At 39.4% G+C, this 23,955-nt stretch overlaps 1 protein-coding gene and 2 long non-coding RNA genes across 3 annotated transcripts in view; 1 reads left to right on the forward strand and 2 right to left on the reverse strand.

The window, feature by feature from the left end:
- Positions 1-4,726, forward strand: part of LOC127076839 (uncharacterized) — a 59,726-nt gene extending 55,000 nt beyond the window's left edge. The window contains exon 3 of the long non-coding RNA XR_007786894.1: positions 4,416-4,726. This is a non-coding gene — a long non-coding RNA (uncharacterized LOC127076839). The remainder of the gene's footprint in view (positions 1-4,415) is intronic.
- A 431-nt stretch (positions 4,727-5,157) lies between these two features.
- On the reverse strand, positions 5,158-5,996 carry LOC127138221 (ras-related protein RABE1c). The gene is made up of 2 exons (XM_051064611.1): positions 5,753-5,996; positions 5,158-5,627 (listed from the first exon to the last, which is right to left on the reverse strand). The coding sequence occupies exons 1-2, from the start codon at positions 5,994-5,996 to the stop codon at positions 5,158-5,160; spliced, it is 714 nt and encodes a 237-aa protein (XP_050920568.1).
- Positions 5,997-6,899: 903 nt separating this feature from the next.
- On the reverse strand, positions 6,900-8,191 carry LOC127076840 (uncharacterized). The gene is made up of 5 exons (XR_007786895.1): positions 8,040-8,191; positions 7,498-7,971; positions 7,366-7,428; positions 7,193-7,279; positions 6,900-7,106 (listed from the first exon to the last, which is right to left on the reverse strand). It is a non-coding gene; the product is annotated as an uncharacterized LOC127076840 (long non-coding RNA).
- Between the last annotated feature and the right edge of the window lie 15,764 nt (positions 8,192-23,955).

Raw genomic sequence — 23,955 nt, forward strand, 5'->3', positions numbered from 1 at the left:
CTCGGGAATCCATACTACGCAACCATCATTTCTAGTTGGCCAAAGTTTCAATGTTCTAAAAGGTTCTTAGAGTCATGGACCCCTTTGAAACATCGAAGCTTACAAGGTATACACCTCGGGCGACAATATTTGCAAAAGGATCTACTCTAAGTGAGGTTCTCGTACCGACTCTTACGAAGTATACACCTCGGGAGTCTGTACTACTCAACCATCGTCCTATCTTATGTTTTTTCACTCTCTACTCGGGTGTAGAGTCTTTCCCACATTGTTTGCAATCAGAGTATCCAAATACCAAACCATAATTGAACCAATACAACATATTCGTATCAATATGACAATAGAGATAGTAAAAACAATAAAGAAAAGCCACATAATTAAACAAACAAAGGCACACAAACGTCCTAACTAGGCTTGACTCACTTAGGGATTGGATGTAGTCCCCAGCAGAGTCGCCATCTGTCGCACCTCGAAAAAATGGGGATACGACTTCAAAGCGAAGCGCGATCGCACGCTCGCAATGATGGACTGAACAGAGTCACGACCGAACTTTATTTATTCCTAAAAAGGAAAGGGGAAATATCGATAAAACCCAAGACAAAGGAAAGGATAAGATATGGTCATCGCAACCAATATCAGGGTTCGGGAGTCGATTACGCAAGGGGAAGGTATTAGCACCCCTCACGTCCGTTGTACTCAACGGGAACCATTAGGTTAGTTGTGTGCGTTAGTGTTAGTTTGAAATGTTAGGCTTTTCAAGTTATTAAGTGGGAAAGAAAGAAAAAAGGATGAGAAAAGAATGTTTTTGGATTTTTGACGAAGGACTAAACCTAAGTTTTTTATTAATGGGCCTGACAAGATTTACAAATCCTGCTCCTACGTATCTCAACAGAGAAATCAAGGCTTACGTAGTTCTGGGTAGAAAAATGTTTGTTTGTTGGTCGATTTTAGCGAAAGCTATACTGTATTAATCGACGAAAACATTGTTTTACCCAAAACAGATGAGGAGTGGACGCATACCACACATCGAACGGATTTATAAATCTACATTCGGAAAAGCGTCATTTATCTCTACTCAACAATCGTGGCCGAAACATTGTTTTATATCACTTAAGACAATATATCTTTCATTTATGAAAAAGGTTTTTGATTAATCGCATGGCGGCGAGAAAAGAGTTTGATCAGTTGGAGGTATTTTGAGTGATGGCGAGAACTTGGATGAGCGAGATATACATCTCGAATCCTAGCCTCAGGAGTGCATGGTATACACCATGTTCCATTTCCATCTTTATTGAAAGAGGTTAAGATAGGAATTAAGTATTTTGGAATTTGATTGAGAAAGGGTTTGAAGAAACCGCATTGACAATTTTAGACGATGGCGAGAGTTAAGATTGGCGAGGCATACGTCTCGAATCTTAACCTCAGGAGTGCATGGTATACACCATGTTCCATTTCCACCTTTATTGAAAAAGTGTTAAATAAGATTTAGGTATCTTAGATTTGATTGAGAAAGGGTTTGACGAAACCACATTGACAATTTTAGACGATGGCGAGAGTTAAGATTGGCGAGGCATACGTCTCGAATCTTAACCTCAGGAGTGCATGGTATACACCATGTTCCATTTCCACCTTTATTGGAAAAGTGTTAAATAAGAATTATGTATCTTGAGTTTTGTTGTGAAAATGACTTGACCTAGATCAAGTGTTGATGGACGTTTAAAAGGAATTTGAATGAGTGTTTGAGGGAAAACAAAGTGGATAAATTTGGATGATGACGAGAGCTAGGATTGGCGAGATATACATCTCGAATCCTAGTCTCAGGAGTGCGCGGTATACACCACGTTCCATTTCCATCTTTATTGAAAAGGTCTTGAATATGAATTAATATTTTTTGATTTTTTATTAGAAAAAATGGCTTGACGTTGAATCAAGCGTTTGATGAAAGTTTGAAAGAAATGGGATAGAATTGGAGGGAGAAATGAATTGATTTGTTTATTGAGAAAATACTCGACGTTGGGTCGAGTCATATTTTTTGCATTTTTTGAAATTGTTGATTTTATTCTTGTGTTAGTATCTAACTAAACAACCAAGCAATAAAGAAATAAAATAGTACAAGATTATTACACATCGGGGGAGTGGGGTACATTTTGTCGAATGGGGGATTCAAAATCATGAAATAATTAAATCGGGCCCAAACAACAAATAATGCAATGCATGAGTGTAAGTGCAAGAGAACCGGCTCATTGTAAGAAAGCCCAAGAGTAAGCTATGTGAGGTTGATGGCGATGCTTAAAAGCAATCGACTTACAAGGGTGTGGAAATGGGCTCGACATTGAATCGAGAGAAATATAGTTTTAAAATGGTTTTGAATGAATGATGAAATTAAAAGAAAGCAGATCAACCATGAGTATAATAAAAACACAAACATATAATAAAATGCTATAAAAATAAAATGCTAAAAGAAAATAAAATGTTCAATACGGGTATCGAACCCACTACACTAAAGACCATAAAAATCACCCCTCTCCACCAGACCACTCATGACTAGTTATTATTTTAATGCTAGTTTGGATATATACACCAAGATAAATTAAAAAAATAGAATTAAAATAAAAAACTAATAAAAGAGAAATCCGGTGGACTACCCTAATTAAACCGAGCCGCTTGGCTGTTGGATTTTTCAATGGGGTATAAATTGAAAATATAAAAAACATTTATTAACTAATACCTAGGAAAATTAAATGAATTTTAATAGTTTTTAAAAAAATGACTTATTCTATCTAAAATAAATTAGAGAAAAAAAGAAAAAAGAAAAGTAACAGACATTCATCATCTTCGTTGTCTCTCACTCTACTTCACACAAAAAAAATCGCTCTTCCTCGCTTCAGACTCGCTCTCCACGTCTCTCAACGTCTCTCTCTCGTCTCTCATCGCTCTCAATCGCTCTCAATGTCTATCTCTCGCCCTCATCGATTACCCTCGTTAACCAGAGAGAGCAAACCCATGGTTGAGACAAAAGAGGGAGCTCACCTTCGGACCTTCGATGGCGACGATAGCTCAGGTAACAATCGAACCTTTTTCTTCGCCTCTTCAAGTACTGGATTTCTTTTACTTTAGGATTAGGGTTTTGATTTGCTTTGAAATTTTTCCTTTCCGCCTCCCCCAATCTCCTTTTTTTTCACTGATTTCTTTCTCCTATTTATGCTCTGTGAATTAGGGTTTCAATTGGTACCCTTGTGTTCAAAAGCGTATCTCTGTAAAATCCTCTTTTATCTGCTCAGTTTGGATTGACCTGTTTAATGCTAAAACCGAAAACGGTATTCTGAACTCAAGCTTTCTTCTTCGCTTTTGTCTCAACTCTATTTTGGGTAATCTTCTGAATTTTACTGCCTTGCTGAGTTAATGTGTCCTTTTACTGCAGTGAAACACGATCAAATGAATGGAGAGGGGTTCTTTGCAATGCATTGAGGTTGGTGTTGCTTTATGACGAGTGCAAGTCCTTGGTCGAGCTTAGCTTTGACTTTCCTTGTGTTAATGCTGTAATTTTATGTTGAAGTGATGAAGTTGCCTTGTTCGAGTAACAATTGGATTAGTTTGGGATTTTGGTCTGTTTATGGTGCTCAATGCTCTCACATTACGGCTTATACGGTACGAGACTCCGTGGATCAAACTTCTTTCTTTGGTTAGTATCTGTTTCTTATCACTTGTCTTTAACCCCGCCTTTCACGTTTATCGCCGAGTCGGTGAGCTTATGAATAATTGTTGCATCTGATGTTTGTGCAGAATTCTTCCGGATTGCAAGCCCACGAATCCTCTTCCAACATGAACATTCAAAATAAGTTTGGCAGAACTGCTATTACCCATTGCTCGGCAGCAGTCGCCGAGCATACCCAAGACTGCTCCAAGTTGTGAACATAACTCTGAATTGTTACCAACTTTTTCTATCTAACTACGAATGTCTTCTGCACATAGGTTGAGTCTTGATTTGGCACTTCCTAAATTCTGAGCATGGAATGCCCTCATGGCCTGTTGTACTAAGAAAGAAACTCTTTCCATAGACACATCTTTGTATATAACCGACTCGTTATTCTCTGTTGCTTCTGTTGTGTTGTGGCTGCATTCGGTATGCTTAACTGATGTGCCTCGGTTTGAAAACTTGTTTGAAACGACTAAGCTTGGTTGTGCTATGACAGGTACTAATGGATGCAGGACTAATACATGGCCATTTCCTGCAGGATAATGATGGTGTGATGCTGTTGCAAAGCAAGATGACATAAGCTGCGACAACAATAGTGGTTAAACTGTCATGGAGCTCCTTGACCAACGATTAGGGAAGTGGTTAGCTAGTTATGAATTTTGTTAATTTGTGGCTTTTGGTCGATGGTTGATTATATTTTTGTAACACGTTTCCGCTACAGGTTTGAGGTCTGTTAAATGATCGGATTGCGGATTGGTTCAGGTCGGAGAGGCAGATACCTTGGCGCCAGAAAGCTTCCCATATCAGGCCCGTGACAGATAGGTAGAGCATGCAATGCTTAGAAGTTGTGATGCAGTTGCAAAGAATGCGTAATAGGCCAAGGGTTGCATTTGAAAACATTGAGAAATCCTTTCAAAAACCTCGTCTGCTGTCGCATCAAAATTCCAATTGAGGGAGTTGGACTGAACTTACGCATCAAGATTCAAACAGAAGAGAAGTTCACTGAACCGCTGTTGACAGGATTCGGCAATTGCAGAGTAACTTCAATTTCTGTTTTTTCTCTAAAACATGCTCCGAAATTTCCTCTAATTTTCTCTTGCGAGTTTGACGGTTTCATTAGGCGAACTGGTTGCTGCAACAGCAACAGCAGCTTGAGGTTGGATATTTTCTTGATTGTCGTAGTGAATCTTTGCAGGTTTTGAACGGAGGTTGAGTTGTGAATTGGTTAGAAATTCAATTGTTCATTCAGTTAGAAGTTGAGAAGTGGTTAATGTCTGTTGGGGATTCAGTTGAGATTGTTTTGTGAGTTGTTTGGTTAAGTTCAACATGTATTGGAATTTCTGTTGAGTATTTTCGAATTGGAGAAAATTGGAGAGTGCTTCTTAACCTCATCAACGTTGTTCACAAATGAAGCTTTTGGATCATCTAATGAAATTGCTACTATCTTCTCTTCTGTTGAGGTGTCAAGGGGCGCATTGCAATCCTATTGTTGCATTTGGAAAGGCTGCCGGTGGTTCGGATCCTGAATCTGTGTCTGCAAGCCTTTGCTTGATGTCTCTTGCTATTGAAAAGAAAACCTCCTCCACGTTCATGTTTGTTTTTGCACTGGTTTCAAAGAACTTGATACCATACTCATCAGCAAGAGCTTGACCTTTGGAGGTAGGTACAGCCCTTTTACTTTCATCCATATCAGCCTTGTTTCCCACAAGTATCTTGTTTACATTGTCAGAAGCATGTTGTTCAATATTGCGAACCCAATTCCTAATATTATTGAAAGATGCTTTATCAGTAACATCATAAACCAGCAAGATACCCATGGCTCCACGGTAATAAGCTGTAGTAATAGTTCTGAATCTCTCCTGGCCAGCTGTATCCCAGGTTTGCAACTTAATGCGTTTGCCATCAAATTCAATGGTTATTATCTTGAAATCAACTTTATGTTTTCGTTTTTCTTATTCTTTCTCATTTATCTCTGTGTAATATGATTGTGAATGCAGTGTACGAGTATATATTTCTTTGTGTTTGGTCTCTGGGAGCAAAAGTTCAGAACCTCGTTGCAAAGCTTTTGTACAGATTCATCATCAGGTACAAAATCTCTTCCCTTGCATCTTATCTTGACATGGCCAATCCCTTCCTTTGTCCAATCTGATAATGGATAGTAACGAGTAGTATTTGTTAGATCAACCACTAAACCAAGTTCTCTACCTAAAGCTCTCTGTTGAAGAATTGCTTGCTTGTTACTGATACCGTTGTGGTTAATATTGTGCAAGCAGTTTGTTATTTGTTGCAGAAAACAAGTCATAACAGTTCTGAACCGTTGGTTTTGTGGAAAGGTATTGGTCAAAGAGTTTGGACCGTGATCACATTTGGAGACACACCGTCCGCTCATGGATGCTCGGAATCTTCCTATCTTGGGATTATTGCTAATGAGCTAGGAGTTTGGCTATCATATCAAGTTGAACTATTATGGAATTTTGTTGTGATTTTTTGGTGAAATTTGGGAATTGGTTGTAATGTAGAAGTTAGTTGTAGGATATGGAAATGGATATGCAATGGTAATTAAATGTAATTGGACATGAAAATGTATGTATGAAAATGAGTTTGGAAATGTTTGAAAGCTAAATATTATTGAATGTTATGAAATGTGTGTATGTACTATTTTAATTTGAAAAGAGCTATGGATGGAAAATGGATCATGTTTGTGAGATTTTGCTTTGTTATTATTATTTTTTTTTTTGACATGGTTATTCTAAGGTAATTGGATTGTTAATGAATGAAATGATTATTTGGACATTTGAATGGTGTAATGAATGTTTGAATTTGGTTTGAATGAAATGAATTTGTGGTTGTAGAAATGGATATGGATTTTAGAAATAATCTGAGACTAATCAAAATGTAAATTTAAAATCAAAAAAATCAAATAAAACCAATTAAAATCAAATTAATCTATAATTTGTTAAAATTACTTTGATATCAACTCTAACATTTATTTGGAAATTAAAATCAATTAGAGTTTGAATCATTAGTAAAACACAATTAAAATTAACTTGAAATTTGGAATTAGATTTACTTTGAAATTAAATTAAAATTGAAAATTAAAATCAAATAACTAAAATCCATTTTGTAATCACAAAGCACCATGATCAAAAAGCTAAATAATAACCAATGTTTATCACAAAATATGGATTTGGGAATGGATGGTTGCCTTTGGTCCTGAATGTATGCAAATGAACTTTAGGACAAGTGCCAAATAAAAATGAAAAAATGGAAAAAATTTAGGACCAAAATCGGGGTATGATAGTTACCAAGCTCAATGGTTGCCTGTTATGCTTCTTGCTGCAAGGGCTTCCAGGATTGAAAACCAGGATGCCAAAATATCCGCCTCTCCGACCACAACTTAAAGTATCAACAACTGAAATTGTTGAATTTTCATGAATATTATGATGTCATAAGTAGAGTAAATAAGAAGTTATTAATCTAAACTTGTGAAGAAATTACCTCAGCATCCGCATAGGTCGATTGCCTTTTGATACTGCATCAAGGATACTTAACAACTGACTTGGAACCATACCACTTAAGCTTCAACTGTTTCCATAATATGAGTAAGATTCATAAGAGCAGTGTAAATATAACAAGTTAAGAAGCATATATGAATTGGGAAAGAAAGATACCTCAACTCTATCAAACATGTCATCAACAATCAAAGGCTCTCCTTTGTAATATGCATCTCTTGCCTATTACCAAAGAGCACCATGTTCAAAAATGAGAAGCAGTGTTATAGAAAAAGTGAAGACTGAAATTACCTGAGGAATCAAAAGCTGGCTCTGCTGTTTACCTCTTTCCGTTGAAATTGAAATCAATAACGCATGATTGCTGGCGACGAAATCAAGGTGGAAAGGTTTTCCATGTGGGACTTGATGAATTACTGAGATTTGAACTGTGATTGTTGTTGCTCCCATTCCAGTTGGTTTTGATGCAATTTGTTTGGTGAAAGCAATAGCAAATGTCACAAAAGTCAATACCCAAAACAAAAAGAATCAAAATAGAAACTCAACTCAAGTGTTTGAAAACAAGGAGTCAAGAAGTGTTTAAATTGAGCATTTTCAAATACATAAGTAAAAGTGAGTTTTGCCTAAAGGTAAAAACGGACTTCCCATCACGGCATGTGAGCATTTACAGCGGTAACAAACTCATTAGCAAGTCCAAAACTTCACGACTGCCGACACCAATGGCAAGTGTTATCACACGAATGTCATTGCAGCAGAACAACCGCAACCCTGTAAAAATCAAAGCCAAGATCAAACACAGTACAAAACCAAAACTAAATGGAAGTTGCAACCATAACCTTAACATGACCAGTTATTCCACCAATCCAGGTGACTCAGCAGCTGGGACGGCAACCGCAGAAACAACCACAGTCATCTCAACGTGCTATTATAAATAACGGTGTCATTACTTCTAACCAGATTTCAAATCAATTTGTTCAACTTTCAGTTGATACACAAGAACCCTGCAACAAATCCATAATGAAATCACATCACTCAACCCAAATCATGATCGAAAGACTTTGTGATAATTGAAGTTTTAATTTTCACCGATTTTCACTACAGTAAAAACAAATAAATTAGCAAGGCGTTAAGATTCAACAAATAAAAGTCCAAAAAAAGGAATTGAGACAAATTCAAAGAAAGAAAGCATAGAGCTCATGTTACCTTTTCCAAATCAAACGTCAAATGAGGAAGACAAAGCTGAAGCACCTTAAAGCACTTCCAAGAGATGCCTTTTTGATCTCCATAAGCCGAATCTAAAACCCTAGCAAGTTGAGTATAAAAAGAGGAGCGACCACGATTCAGCGGAGAGGAGATAACGGCGGAAAAACCCTAGAAAAGAGAAAAAGGTTAGAGAGCGGCGACCAGGAAAGAACCCTAAGAATCTGGACGGCTACTGTAGCGAAAGCTAGTAATCTTCCACCGAAATTCGTTTCCTCCTTCCACCGGCGATTGACGAAGCGGAGAGGTGAAGAACAAGTGACAAAGGTGAGTGCTTTTTGTTAATTTCTTTAAAGCCATGGATTTTTGCATTTAGAGGGAGAGTAGGGTGCGAGAGTTTGGTTTGGTGCGAGAGGTTGAGAAGACGAGTGAGATTGAGGGAATGGGAGCCGTCTTCGTGAGGAAGACGAATGAGGATTCTGGTTTTGCTACGTATTCATTCATTTCCTTTTCTTTTATTTATTTTAAACGAGCATTTAAAATCTCATTAAAGTCTACCTGTCGTTTAGTTTTTTCTTGCAATTTGTTATTAACTTTTGTCTGCTGGTATTAATGTTAATTGAAGTGTTGTTATTCCCACCCAACAGCCAGGCGGCTAGGGTTGATCTTTGGGATCCCTCTCACCATTTTTTATGGGCTTTGATTAGTCCAACGGACCATCTCATTCTAGTTTTTTTTTAACTTTTATTTTAATCTATTCTTGTTTATATATTCAAGTTGTTATTAAGGTAACAAATGAACACAAGTGGCTGAGTGGAGAGGAAGCAATTTCACTTTCTTTAATGGGATGAGTTTGATACTTGGGAATAGCATATCTTCATATTTTTATTTTTTATGCTTACTATTTCATTTAAATTTTTTATAACTTATTACTATTTATTTTACTTTTATATTTTTATTTGATTAATTTAATTTAATCGTTAATTAGTTGTTTAGATTTTAAATGTTTAGTTTTTTTTAGATTTTCTTAATTATTGACTTGTTTTTTATATGTGATTTTGTACGGTTAATTGATTTCCATGTGTTAGTTAATTTAATTAGGTTATTGGTATCTATGTTCATACCTTTACACATGTAAATAATCACATTCAAATTCACAAAATTTTCGAGTTAAATTTCACTAACTTTCCATAGTTTCAACATTTTATTTCATTTCCTCCCATTAGAATCTAGCATTCTGGTGGGAACTCTCGAATGATTGATTATGAGCCACGCGTTTTGGGTTAACCATTCATTCTTTTCTTTCGTCCATAAAACACTTTAATTAACGTGGACAAAATAAGGGCCGTTGGGATCAAGCGTTCTGGTGTAACTCGTTGAACAATTGATTCTTATCAAGTGTTCGTTGTCCATTAAATAATTTTCTTAAATAATTCGAATGAAAAAGGACCATTGGAATCTAGCATTCTGGTGGAACCCTGAATTATTAATCTCGGGGCTTATGTCTCGTTCTTAAATATTCGTCTTTCAAACTCAAAAAATACTTGATTCCTACCTTAACACTTTTTTCAATAAAGATGGGAATGGAATATGGTGTATACCGTGCACTCCTGAGATTAAGATTCAAGGTGGATGCCTTACCTATCTTAGCTCTCGCCATCGTCTAAATTTGTCAATGCGGTTTCTTCAAACCCCTTTCTCAATCAAATTCAAAATACTTAATCTTTATTAAACATTTTTGCCAATAAAGATGGAAATGGAACATGGTGTATGCCGTGCACTCCTGAGACTAGGATTCGAGATGGATATCTCGCCCATCCAAGTTCTCGCCATTACTCAAAATAAATCCAACCAATCAAACTCTTTCTCGCTGCAATGCGGTCTTTAAAACCTTTTTTCATAAACGAAAGATATATTGTCTTAAGGTGATGCAAAATAATGTTCCGACCACGATTGTTGAGTCAAGATAAGTGACGTTTTTCCGAATGATGATTTGTAAATCCATTTGATGTGTGGTATACGTCCACTCCTCATCTGTTTTGGGTAAAACAATGTTTTCGTTGATTAATACAATATAGCTTTCGCTAAAGTCGACCAACAAACAAACATTTTTCTACCCAGAACTACGTAAGCCTTGATTTCTCTTTTGAGATACGTAGGAGCAGGATTTGTAAATCTTGTCAGACCCATTAATAAAAAACTTAGGTTTAGTCCCCTTTATTGCAAAAATCCAAAAACATATTCTCTTTTCTTTTGATTCTATTTATTGTCTCCCTCATAATAACTTGAGAAGACTAACATAAGCTAACATTCAAAACGAAACTAACTAAACGGTTCCCGTTGAATATAACGGACGTGAGGGGTGCTAATACCTTCCCCTTACGTAACCGACTCCCGAACCCTGATATTGGTTGCGACGACCATAATCATTGTCGTTTTGTCTTGGGTTTTATCGATATTTCCCCTTTCCTTTTTAGGAATAAATAAAGTTCGGTGGCGACTCTGTTCAGTCCATCAATGCGAGCGTGCGATCGCGCCTCGCTAGGTCGTGTTCTCAATTTTTCGAGGTGCGACAATATGTTTAATTACCAATATCAAAATAAACAAGGAAAAACCCCAATGACAAAATTTATTCCTCCAGAAAGGAAGTATGAGCCCATGATGTCTGACCTAATGTTACAACATTCTACCAGACATCAGGAAACTCAAACTAAAGTAATTTTTTTGCCTTGGATATTCATTATTATGGTAAATATGGACATATAAAGTCGTTCTGCTACATACTATATGGTTATCCAAAACATCTAACATATCTTAGGGCTAATCATGTAATGATTAAAACTAGAAAGGAGTGGAAACCTAAGGTTGTGTTTCTAGTCTCATAACCCATACTTCTCTTAGATCTTCATCTAGACAAGAATGGTACTTCGAAAATGATTGTTCAAGACACATGACAGGTTTCAAGAAGTATTTGGTGGACATTAATTCGTATTCCTCTAGTTTTGTCACAATTGGTGATGGAGATAAAGGTGAAATCAATGGTATAGGAAAGATAGGTTGGACTGGTCTTCCTAGACTAAATGATATTCTGCTTGTGAAAGGACTGACTGCAAATCTCATCAGCATTAGTCAGTTATGTGATCAAGGTTTAAAAGTCAATTTCACAAGTCAGAATGTTTGGTTACAAATGAGAAGAATGATGTTCCGATGAGAGGAATTAAGTCTAAAGACAATTGCTATTTATGGATACTGTAACGCCCTAGAAGAGAGTCATAGCTCAACTACAGACTGAAAAAGAGAAACTTTTATCTACTATCACTGATCTTGAAAATGAGGTAACTCTATTGTCTTCTAAACTTGAAAACATGACTGAATCCATAGGAATGTTAGACAATGGGTGTAATATGCTAGATGAAATTCTTCAAGTTGGAAAATGGGCTGGAAACTTAAAAGGTATTTTAATTACCAATATCAAAATAAACAAGGAAAAACCCCAGTGACAAAATTTATTCCTCCAGAAAGGAAGTATGAGCCCATGATGTTTGTAACGCCCCGATAAAATATGATAATTATTTAAATTAAGTTAATAGTATATTTATTAATTTAATTAAATAATTGGATTATTATTGGAATTATTATTATTATTGGAATAATATAAATTGGAATAATAAAGTTGGAATATATATATAAAGAGTTCCATTTGGTAAAAAGGGTTTTTTCACGTGAAAACCAGAGAAGCGACAGAAAGTGAAAAAAGGGCAAAGAGGAAGAGCAGGAGAAGAAGGTTGAAGAAGGAAGAGCTTGAAGCTAAAGGATTTGCCGGATTAACTCAAGTAAGGGGGGTTTATCGTCGTTTAATGGGTATTATGGGTTAACATGTAATGGGTAGTAATAAGCCGTTGAATTGACCCTAATTGGGATGATGAGTGCTGAAAAATTGTGATGAATAAGTTATGTTAAGGCTGTAATTGAATCTATATTTGGGTGAGTTGTGATTTTCCGAACGTGTAGCTTTTTACGGAATTGGAATCGGAGGTCCGGAAGTCCTCCAACGGCGGAAAATGCGGAGAATTCTGCATTCTGCTTCGTGTTAGCGCAGGAACAGCTTTCTGTCTTGCGTTAACCGGTTAACCCAGGGTGTTAATCGGTTAACACTGTTATGAATTGTGAAATATTGCTGTCTGTCTTGCGTTAACCGGTTAACCCAGGGCGTTAACCGGTTAACACTGTTAAAATGTGTCAGGAAGCGTGTTCTGTTTTGCGTTAACCGGTTAACCCAGGGCGTTAACCGGTTAACACTGTTGGAAAAGTGAAAATTTGATATTTAAATGTTGTGGACATATTTGATGATTGGCCTATATTGGTGTATGATATAGTAGGGATCATTTCCCGTTGTTTTGAGCAGTATAGGTATTAGTAGAGTGTGCTAATACTGTGATTTATTATTTGGCATGATATGAATATGATTATGTGATAAATATGCTGATGATGTATGATGGTATGCATAATACTGTGAATGTATCTGTTATGTATGCAAATTGTGAATGGACTGTTTATGGCTTAGAGTGTGAGCATATGTCCATTGTAGATTGTTGTTGATGGTTGCATGCTAGGTGATTTAGCGTGCATAGTATGGCCTTTATGGTGGTAGCTAATTCCCATGGTGAGGAATTAGTGAGTGAGTTATTGTGGATTGTTGTTGATGTTTGCATGCTAGGTGATTTAGCGTGCATAGCATAGCCCTTAGGGTGGTAGCTAATTCCCATGGTGAGGAATTAGTGAGTGAGTCACTAGGTCTCAAATGAGTGGGACTAGTGAGCTTGGTAGCCGTATCTGGATTTGATCGGTGAGGTTGAACTATGTGTTCACGAATAGTCGGTACCGCATGCATGGAGTCTCATTGCATAATGTATGTGTGGCGTATAATATGAATGGATGTATTCCAATATTATACGTGTGTTTGTGTTGTGTTGTGTTGAGTATGATTATGAGTTGATGTTGCCGTTGCTGAATGTGTGATATGATTAGGGTGACGAAATGTGTTAATTTACTTAGCATTACATGATATTTTATAATGCTTATTATATCGATTGAGGAACTCACCTTTACAACTATGTTTCAGGTAACGAGCAGTGATTGAGTAGAAGCTAGTGCTTGGAGTCTAGTGTAGTTCCTTAGTGAGTCATGCTCTGGTAGATGTAACATCGGGACGGGATGTTTTACCTTGTTTCATTTGTTGGTTGTTGAACAGTTTTACATGTAATGTGTTACATGGTTTGCATGATTGATTAGATTTCTATCCGCTGCGGATTGTGCAATGCCTTGTTTTGATTAATAAATGAGCATGACAAACTATTTTGATGAATGGTGTGAAGTGTTAAGTGTGACGCCCTTAAATTGCATATCTACTCTGATTTATATTTGGTTGAATTAATTAATTATTGGGGTATTTTAGAAGGGTGTTACATTAGTGGTATCAGAGCATAGTCGGTCGAGTCGAGTCGTAATTATTCTGTTTCCCTGTACGGGATAGGTGTTGTGTAACCCTATCAGTACTTATTGTTTTAGCTTGTTGGGCTTTCAGAATAAAGATGGCTGGAAGAGGTAGAGATGATGCTGCAATTGCTGAGGCTCTGGGTATGCTAGCTGGAGTACTTGGAGGGAATCCGAATGTTGTGGGAATGGGAGCTGCTCGTCAACTGAGTGAGTTCCAGAAGAACAATCCTCCAATGTTCAAGGGAGCATACGATCCAGATGGTGCTTAGAAGTGGGTGAAGGAGATCGAGAGGATCTTCCGAGTGACTGAGTGTGCCGATAACCAGAAGGTCAGGTTCGGTACGCATATGCTGTCAGAGGAAGCAGATGATTGGTGGGTTGCTGCCCGCACTGAGTTGGAAGTTGCTGGGAGTGCTGAGATCACTTGGGCGGTGTTCAGAGAGTGTCATACCCCAAAATTTGCCCATTAATATTTCAAGACATTTGTCAGGGCACTCTGACTCATTTTTATGACACTGATCCCAAAGGAACGAAGGCCCAGCTCACGAATGGCCCAATCCAGAAAATGGCCCAAACTGGCCTGTTCGCTACACGCTCGCCTAGCGAACGTTACGTTCGCTACACGCTCGCCTAGCGAACGTTCGCTACACGCTCGCCTAGCGAAGCAAACGTTCGCTACCAGCTCGCCTAGCGAAGCTGACAGACAACAAAAAATTTCGGGCTTCGTTCTGAGCCCATTAGGTCATGAAAAAGGGCATTATAAATACCAGCACTTCAGTAATGAAAAGGGAACGAAAAAGGAGAGGGGAGAACTCTAGCAAGCAAACCCTAGCGCTCACAGACGGAAAACCCTAAAGGAAGCCCTGAGGGAAAAGCCGGCGGCGGCCAGGTCACTTCCGCTCAATTCGATCCGATCAGCCAATTCAAGGTTACAATTCGATTACAAACAGGTTGGCATTGCTATTACTACCCTATGTTCTTAATTTGCACATGGTATCATGATTGAATTTATGAAACTATCTTAAGTTTTACATATGAATTTAAGTATGCATGAACCGTTGAATGTCTAACCACATAATCTCTGTAATGAATGCTATAAAGTGTGAAGCTTGCTGCCATCATATCGTTATTAAAACCGGAATCCGCAGCCGCTCGCTAGCACATCGCTAAGCGAGCATGCAGCGAGTATTCGCTAAGCCTTCGCTAGGCGAGGCAGGCGCGAATCCGACAGTAGCCAGCTTTTCTGTTCTGACTTTTCATTCATGTTTTATCATAACCAGGCATTGTTTATTTGATCCTATTACTGTTGTGATTTCTTTTGCGGTGTAATCCTCGATTGCACCCTGATTTGGTATGCTAACCCGTTTGTTGAATTTTGCAAAGGTTCATATGTCCCAGAAAAAAAGACCGCCGTTAGGTCTTCCACTTTATTTGTGGGATACCCTTGTGGAGGCTCACCCTAAATTGCTTAATTAATTTTAATGTGTTAATTTTAATAATTAATTTTAATGTATTAATTTTAATGTATTATTTTTAATGTATTGATTTTAATGTGGAGATTCATCATAATCACCTAATTAACTTTAAAATGTGGCCTTTAAATATGTGATCTTGGACCCCTCTTTTGCCTTATGATATTACGGTATAACGGTCATGTCCCGCGAATGTAGGGATACACTTAGCAAAGACCCTTCGGTTAAATCATCATAAAATAAATCATGGTCCCTCGGATGTTGTCTTCGAAATTATGATTTTGTCCCTCGATGACCCTTCGGTGTAGCCTACGGTTAAATGATGATCGTCCCTTCGAATGCTAAGGTATCCTTACAACTGTTGCCTTCAATGACCTATCGATGACCCTACGATGACCCTTAAACATCCAAAGGGTAAAATTACTTACTTCTCAATAGTAAGGACAGTTTTACCCTCATAAGGATAGGAAATGCCCATAACGACCTCAGGAAGGTATAACTCTCAATTACTGGATCATAACCTACAACATTTTCCACCCCTCACACTTTACACTTTACAAATCCTAGAAAATCACCACTTGGTATACATTCATACTAGAATCATTACCGAGTTATATTTTTCTAAACCATTTTCAAAATCAAATGAGATAAATACTTTGTATACATTCATACGAGAATCATTACAAAGTTAAACTCTCTTTCAAACATTTTTTAAGCAATTCACCGACACTTTTCAGACAAAAATATAAGTGATCCAGTAATTAAGAGCCCATGGATAACCATGGATACAAAGGGTGCTAACACCTTCCCTTTGTATAATGTACCTCCCGAACCCAAAATCTATTGAGGTCTTTCCTGTTCTTTTCCACCTTTCCTTATTGGATAAAAGAAAAGTCGGTGGCGACTCTTGCTATCCGCGACATTGCGATAAAAAGCAAAACACCCCAAAAGTCAGTTCACCGTATGACAGAACTGGCGACTCTGCTGGGGACACTTTAAAAAGAGAGGTTACCTTAAAAAACAAGATCACTTATTTAAAATTGTCTGATTTACTTTTAAGGGATTGCTTGGGTATTCTTGAGTGAAAGATCCTACACCCGGATCTAGTGTACCTTAGGTAAGTAGCAATAGATCATCGCGACTATCCGGCGTATACTGGAATGGTTAAAATGGTGGCTACGGTTAATGTGACACTTTGGTTGTCCTGATGTTCCTCATGTTACTTGAGGAAAAATTTGGCTTCCGCGTGGTGTCATTAAAGCATTAACCAGACCTTTAGAACCCTAATTGACTCATCCTGGCCATTAGAAAGTAGTGAGATAACTGACTTCGGTTCCGACTGGGGTTGGTTGATACTCGATACTACACTCTTTGAGATTGGACTTTAGGGAAGCTTCGGTCAACCACTTGGCGTTGCACTGAAGTGGACTGAAAGAAAGGTCGATGATCTGAGATCCTTCTAGAACCCGGTTACTATTCTAGGACAGGTTGAACCAACCAAACTTCAGTGGGGAGGGTACTTACCTATGGAACTCATGCAAGCCTTAAAACCTAGGATTGATTGTTGTGTGACATGTCTTTGCTTGCATAACAGCATCACATCATAACATCATAACATCATGGCATTATACTAACCATTTCAAGGACTTAGGAATTTAGCTTTGCTCTGTTAAACAGGTTATGGCTTCCAGGAAGACTATCCGGGTCAATCTTGTAGCAATCTCTCCTCAACTCAAGGATTTGGTGTCAGAACTCCCCGATCATGCTCAGTTCAACAAGAAACATGGTCATCTTCTCAACTTAGTTACCACTGGTTTCAAGGAAGATATGATGAGAGTCCTATTCCAGTTCTTCGATCCTAAACATCATTGCTTCACTTTCCCAGATTATCAGTTGGTACCCACATTAGAAGAATTTTCCCAGCTGCTTGGGATACCTATCCTTGATCAAATACCTTTCAGTGGTTTAGAAAAGGTTCCGAAGTCTGAAGAAGTTGCCGCAGCTTTACACATGACGAAGTCCGACATTGAAGCTAATTGGGTAACAAGGAGTGGAGTTAAGGGTTTACTTGCCAAATTCCTGACAAATAAGGCCCGAGAATTCTTAAAAGTTATGAATGTCCGTGCTTTCAAAGACATCCTGGCATTGCTAATCTATGGCTTGGTGTTATTCCCTAATCCAGACCAATTCATAGACATGAATGCTATTAAGATATTTCTCACTCATAACCCTGTACCTACCTTGCTGGGAGACATTTTGTATTCCCTCCACACTCGTACCATGAAGAGGCAAGGGACTCTCATGTGCTGCATACCTCTATTGTCTAGGTGGTTTATTTCGCACCTTCCTCAATCAGTTTTAAAGAATGATCAAAATCTGAAGTGGTCTCAAAGGATAATGGCACTCTCCCATTCAGACATCCGTTGGTGTTCTAACCTCAGAGAAAATGTTATCATCATCGACCGTTGTGGAGAATTCCCTAATGTACCACTCCTGGGGATAAGGGGAGGTATTACTTATAATCCTGCCTTAGCCCTACGTCAGTTCGGGCATGCTCGAAGAGATGGTCCACATGAAATGATCATCGAAGGCATTGTGTTCGACTATGACAACGATTCTCAAGGTCTCCGTCAAAGGTTTGTACGAGCTTGGGGCATGGTGAAAAGAAGCACTTTAGGACAGAAAAACTTTATTCCTATGGAACCTTATCTCAGATGGGTACGCGCCAGAGCTCGTGAACTTGTCATGCCATATCTTGCAATCGGACCTCAGATTGTCGAACCTGAAGCTGAAGGAGATGCTCCTCAGATCATTCCTTATCCAGATATGCCTACCAACGTTGAGGAACTAAAGAGAACCTGGATCCAGTTGAGAGAAGAAAGGGATACTTTCGAGACTCAGTTCGTCGCAGAAAGGAAGAAAGTGTTAGAACTTACCAGTCAGCTCAATGAGGAACGAAGACTCAATGCATATCTTCGCCCAAAAAGAAGTCGCCCCTGGGAGACTTGAGCTTTCATTGTATTTTTATTATTTTTCTTTTTGTAATGAATATTGGTCAAAAAAAAAATTAGCAATAAACATTTCTCCCTTGTTGGTGATTTACGCAAAGTTAAATTCCAAAAGTCCTTGAAAACATTTCATACATTGCATCGCATAACATAACATTGCATAACAGGTGTTCTAAAGGACCATATTCTCACGGTCTGCCTCTTAAACAGAAAAATGGATCTCGAACAAACTGTCAAAGATCTCCAGACTCAGAATGCTCAGTTCAAGGAGATGATGCTAAGCTTATCCAAGGGGCAGGAGGAACTGAAGGCTCTTTTGGTTGAAAAGAAGAAAGACAAGAAAGCTGTGAGTTTCATTAACCCGGGAAGAAGGCGTAAAGGACAGGCTACGGGAATCAAATTTGGAATCCCGAATGGTCCAGAAGAGGGGGCGGAGAATGACTCAGAGGAAGAGAATGCTGATTTCTCCAACCCTGAGGATGACGATGAGAACTATGAAAATGAACAGTACTCTCCAAGAGATGATAAGTACAAATTGCTGGAAGAACGCATGCTAGCCATGGAGGGTCAGAAGGCGCCTGGTCTGGATTTCGAAAGTTTGGGTCTGGTCTCCGATGTGACCATTCCTCGCAAATTCAAAATCCCCACTTTCACTAAGTACGATGGTGCGTCTTGTCCTCAGATGCATCTAAGGGCTTATGTGAGAAAGATCCAGCCGCATACCACTGATAAGAAACTATGGATCCATTTCTTCCAAGAAAGTTTGTCTGGCGCTCAGTTGGAATGGTATTATCAGCTCGAGAGCTCTGACATCCGCACCTGGACTGATTTAGCAACAGCCTTCTATAAGCAGTACCAGTACAATTCTGAGCTAGCGCCTACTCGGCTGCAGTTGCAGAGTATGGCCATGGGATCTAAAGAAAGCTTCAAAGAGTATGCTCAGAAATGGAGAGATTTGGCCGGCAGGGTCAAACCCCCTATGACTGACCGAGAATTAGTAGACCTGTTCATGGGTACCCTGACTGGCCCATTCTACAGCCACCTACTGGGGAGTTCTTCATCAGGTTTCACTGAACTTATACTGACGGGTGAACGGGTGGAGAGCGGCATTCGGAGTGGGAAGTTATAGGCAGCTACTTCTACAAGCAGCAAAAAGTCCTACCATGGGAAGAATGAATCGAATGCTGTGTATGGTCAGAAGAATCATAATAAGAAAAATGGTGACCATGCCATTGGAGTAGTGACGATCGCAGCCCCGCCGGCTCAAAACTTCCAGCAAAGACAAGACAGACCAAGAAGGCAGTTTACCAAGCTCAATATGACTTTAGCACAAGCACTGCAAAGTATGCTAAAGGTAAACTTAATCACTCTCAAAGGCCCTCCAGCAAATGTCAACACTGCTTCGCCTCGTTATAATCCCAATGCCAGGTGTGCATATCACTCCGATAGCCCCGGGCACGATACAAACGATTGTTGGCTGTTAAAGAATAAAATTCAGGACATGATCGACGCTGGGGAAATTGAGTTCGAGCCTCCGGAGACTCCTAATGTCATCACTGCTCCTATGCCTAATCATGACAAGGCTGTTAATGCTCTCGATGACAATCCTCTCATCACTACTGTAGCGGACTTAACATCTCCTCTCCCGATCATAAAGAGGAATTTATTGCAAGCTGGTTTATTTCCAGGTTGTACTGAAGATTGCAATCTCTGCATACTCCGGCCCGAAGACTGTTTGAAATTGAAGAATGGTATCCAACGACTGATGGACGATCGTACAATCCTCTTTGAAAGGGTTTCTAAGGCGGAAAACCCTATTGAAGAAGTATCTGTGATTGCAAGGTCCAAAGGTCCAGTAAAGATTACTGCTCCCAGAGTACCTGTGAAGATCATTGCTGAGCCCAAGGTAGCCCCCCTGATCATTACTACACCTGGCCCAGTACCATATTCCTCGAGCAAAGCCATTCCGTGGAATTATGGAGGTGATGTTTACATCCATGGTGTAAAGCAAGTTGGCAATTCTGCTAATCCTAATGATATTGTTGGGACTAGTAAAGTTACTCGAAGCGGAAGGATCTTCTCTCCAGAAATCTCACCTCCGGTTCCCGAAAACCGAGGAAAGGAACCAGTCAACCCTTCTCAGTCAGAGATACCGATCAAAGCTACTACTGAAGATGTTGCCAAACGAGAAATGGAAGAAATGCTGAAAATCATCCGCAAGAGTGATTTCGATGTGGTAGAACAGTTGGGGCATACTCCTTCCAAAATCTCAATGTTGTCCTTGTGGTTATCTTCCGAATCTCATGCCAATGCCTTGATAAAATTCCTGAAGACTGCCCATGTACCTCAGGAGACCTCCGTCGATCAGTTCGAAAACTATGTTGCTAATCTGACTGTCGACGGTGGCCTAGGTTTTTCCAATGCTGACCTGACGCCGGCGGGAAAGAACCACAATAAAGCCCTGCATATCTCCATTGAGTGTAAAGGGATCACCCTGTCTCATGTGTTGATCGATAATGGATCCTCTTTGAATGTGTTACCGAAAGCCGTGCTCGATAAACTTGACCGCAAGAGCATTGAATTGAAGCCTAGTGACATTGTGGTACGTGCTTACGATGGTGCAAAGAGTGTTGTCCATGGTGAAGTGGTTCTCCCTATCAAGATAGGACCTCAGGTTTTCGACACTACTTTTCACGTAATGAACATTCGCCCCGCTTATTCCTGCTTACTGGGACGCCCTTGGATTCATGAGGCAGGTGTTGTAGCTTCGTCTCTCCATCAAAAGCTGAGGTATCCAATAGAGGGTAAGATCGTCACTGTGTGTGGGGAAGAAGAATACATTGTCAGTAGTGTGCATACCTTCAGATACGTTGAGATGGATGGTGAATTCTTCGAGACTCCGACTCAGTCATTTGAAGTGGTTCCTCCGCCTAGTCCTGTCCTTAAGCCAACTCCCCTTGTGCCCGAGGTTATTCGAGCTCCTCCTGCCATGGTTTCCCTGAAGGACGCTCAAGCTGTGGTTGAAGATGGTGGCTGTACTGGCTGGGGTCAACTGATCAGCATACCCTACAAGTCTGATAAATCTGGTCTGGGATTTAGCTCTGAAAAGATGGTCAAAGATCAAATCAATGCTGTAGAAGATGCTGACAGTGATTGCGACCTGGATAGCTGGATCTACCCAACAATTGGCGACGAACTCAATAATTGGAAGGCTGAAGACACTATCCCGATCTCCTTTAGTCAGGAGTAATTGTTATTGTCCATTTAGTATTGCAAATCTTTAATTTTTCAAGTGAACTTCTTAAAGCATTGTGTCTACGCCCGGGGCACAATAGCTAATTTGTTAAGGGTTTTGTCATTTCATAAGCATATTCATATTCAATAAATCAATGGACTTTTTCGCATTCGAATATTGCGCTCTTTATTTTTCCTGTCGTCTTTCAAACAAGTTATGCTTTCTTACACACACTCACGTAACAAATTGCAGATCCGTATCCACTCTGGATCCTATTGATAATAATTCCGCTACTGTTCATTATGACTTTGAAAATCCAATCTACCAAGCCGAAGATGGAAGTGAGGAAGATTGTGAAGTCCCTGGAGAGCTTGCCAGACTATTACTGCAAGAGGAAAGGACTATACAGCCGCATGAAGAGTCCCTCGAAATTGTAAATCTGGGTACTGAGGTAGACAGAAAAGAAGTCAAAATAGGAGCAGATTTGGAAAACAGTGTAAAAGAAAGATTGATTCAGATGTTGCACGACTATGTAGAGGTTTTCGCCTGGTCTTATGAAGACATGCCCGGGTTGGATACTGATATAGTGGTGCATCGGCTGCCTACGAAGGAAAACTGCCGTCCTGTCAAGCAAAAGGTTCGCCGCATGCGTCCCGAAATGTCTGAGAAAATCAAAGCCGAGGTTATGAAACAATTCAATGCCGGTTTCCTAGCCGTTACTTCTTATCCTCAATGGGTTGCTAATGTGGTGCCAGTGCCAAAGAAGGATGGTAAGGTGCGAATGTGCGTAGATTACAGAGATTTGAATAAAGCGAGTCCCAAAGATGACTTTCCACTCCCGCACATTGATGTTCTGGTAGATAACACCGCTCAACACGAAGTGTTCTCATTCATGGATGGATTCTCAGGTTACAACCAGATTAAGATGGCGCCTGAGGACATGGAGAAAACTACGTTTGTGACGCAATGGGGCACGTTCTGTTATAAAGTAATGCCATTTGGTTTAAAGAATGCAGGGGCAACGTACCAGCGTGCTATGGTGGTTTTGTTCCATGATATGATTCATCATGAGATAGAAGTATATGTGGATGACATGATAGCTAGATATCATACTGAAGAAGAACATCTCGATCATTTATACAAACTGTTCGAGAGGTTGAAGAAGTACAAGTTGAGATTGAATCCAAACAAATGCACTTTTGGAGTAAGATCCGGTAAACTCTTGGGCTTTATTGTCAGCGGTAAAGGAATTGAGGTTGACCCGGCTAAAGTGAGAGCTATTCAAGAAATGCCAGTTCCCCGTACGGAGAAAGAAGTCAGAGGTTTCTTGGGACGCTTGAACTACATTGCTCGATTTATCTCCCACTTGACCGCTACTTGCAAACCCATCTTCAAGCTACTGAGGAAAAATCAAGAGATGATATGGAATGAGGAATGTCAAGAAGCTTTTGACAAAATCAAGAAATATCTCCAAGAACCTCCAATTCTGGTACCGCCCGTTGAAGGAAGACCTCTAATCATGTATTTGACCGTGTTAGAAAATTCAATGGGGTGTGTGTTGGGGCAACATGACGAGTCTGGTCGAAAAGAGCATGCCATATACTACCTTAGCAAAAAGTTTACCGACTGTGAAACAAGATACTCATTGCTCGAGAGAACTTGCTGTGCTTTGGCCTGGGTTGCTCGCCGACTAAGACAGTATATGTTGAATCATACCACTTTGTTGATTTCTAAGATGGATCCCATCAAATACATATTCGAGAAACCTGCCCTCTCCGGAAGAATAGCGAGATGGCAGATGATCTTAACAGAGTACGATATCCAGTATACTACCCAGAAAGCAATCAAAGGAAGCGTGCTAGCTGATCATCTGGCTCATCAAGCGGTGGACGATTACCAATCTATGAATTTTGAGTTTCCAGATGAGGATGTCATGCTTGTCACTGATTATGAAAAACCTAGACCGGATGAAGGACCCGAATGGGGATCCCGATGGACTATGGTTTTTGATGGGTCTTCTAATGCATTGGGCAATGGTGTTGGTGTGGTAATCATTTCTCCCGAGGGTTACCATACGCCTTTCACTGCTAGACTATGTTTTCATTGTACCAATAATATGGCTGAGTATGAAGCATGTATTTTGGGACTCAAGGCTGCTATAGACCGACGGGTCAGATTTTTGAGTGTGTACGGAGACTCAGCATTAGTAATCAGTCAGATCAAAGGAGAATGGGACACTAAGCATCCGAATCTCATCCCTTACCGAGAACTGGTGATGACATTAATCCCATACTTTGAAGAGATAACATTCGAACATATCCCACGAGAAGAGAACCAGTTG

Source organism: Lathyrus oleraceus, chromosome 4 (assembly GCF_024323335.1).
Source record: "Lathyrus oleraceus cultivar Zhongwan6 chromosome 4, CAAS_Psat_ZW6_1.0, whole genome shotgun sequence".
Taxonomy (NCBI): domain Eukaryota; kingdom Viridiplantae; phylum Streptophyta; class Magnoliopsida; order Fabales; family Fabaceae; genus Lathyrus; species Lathyrus oleraceus.

Excerpts from the sequence above, each read along its gene's own strand:
- LOC127138221 (XM_051064611.1), bottom strand. The coding sequence starts at position 5,996 with ATGACTTGTTTTCTGCAACAAATAACAAACTGCTTGCACAATATTAAC. Across the intron at positions 5,628-5,752 it reads TGAATCTGTACAAAAGCTTT|TTGATTTCAAGATAATAACC; the intron begins GCAACGAGGTTC and ends GAAAACATAAAG.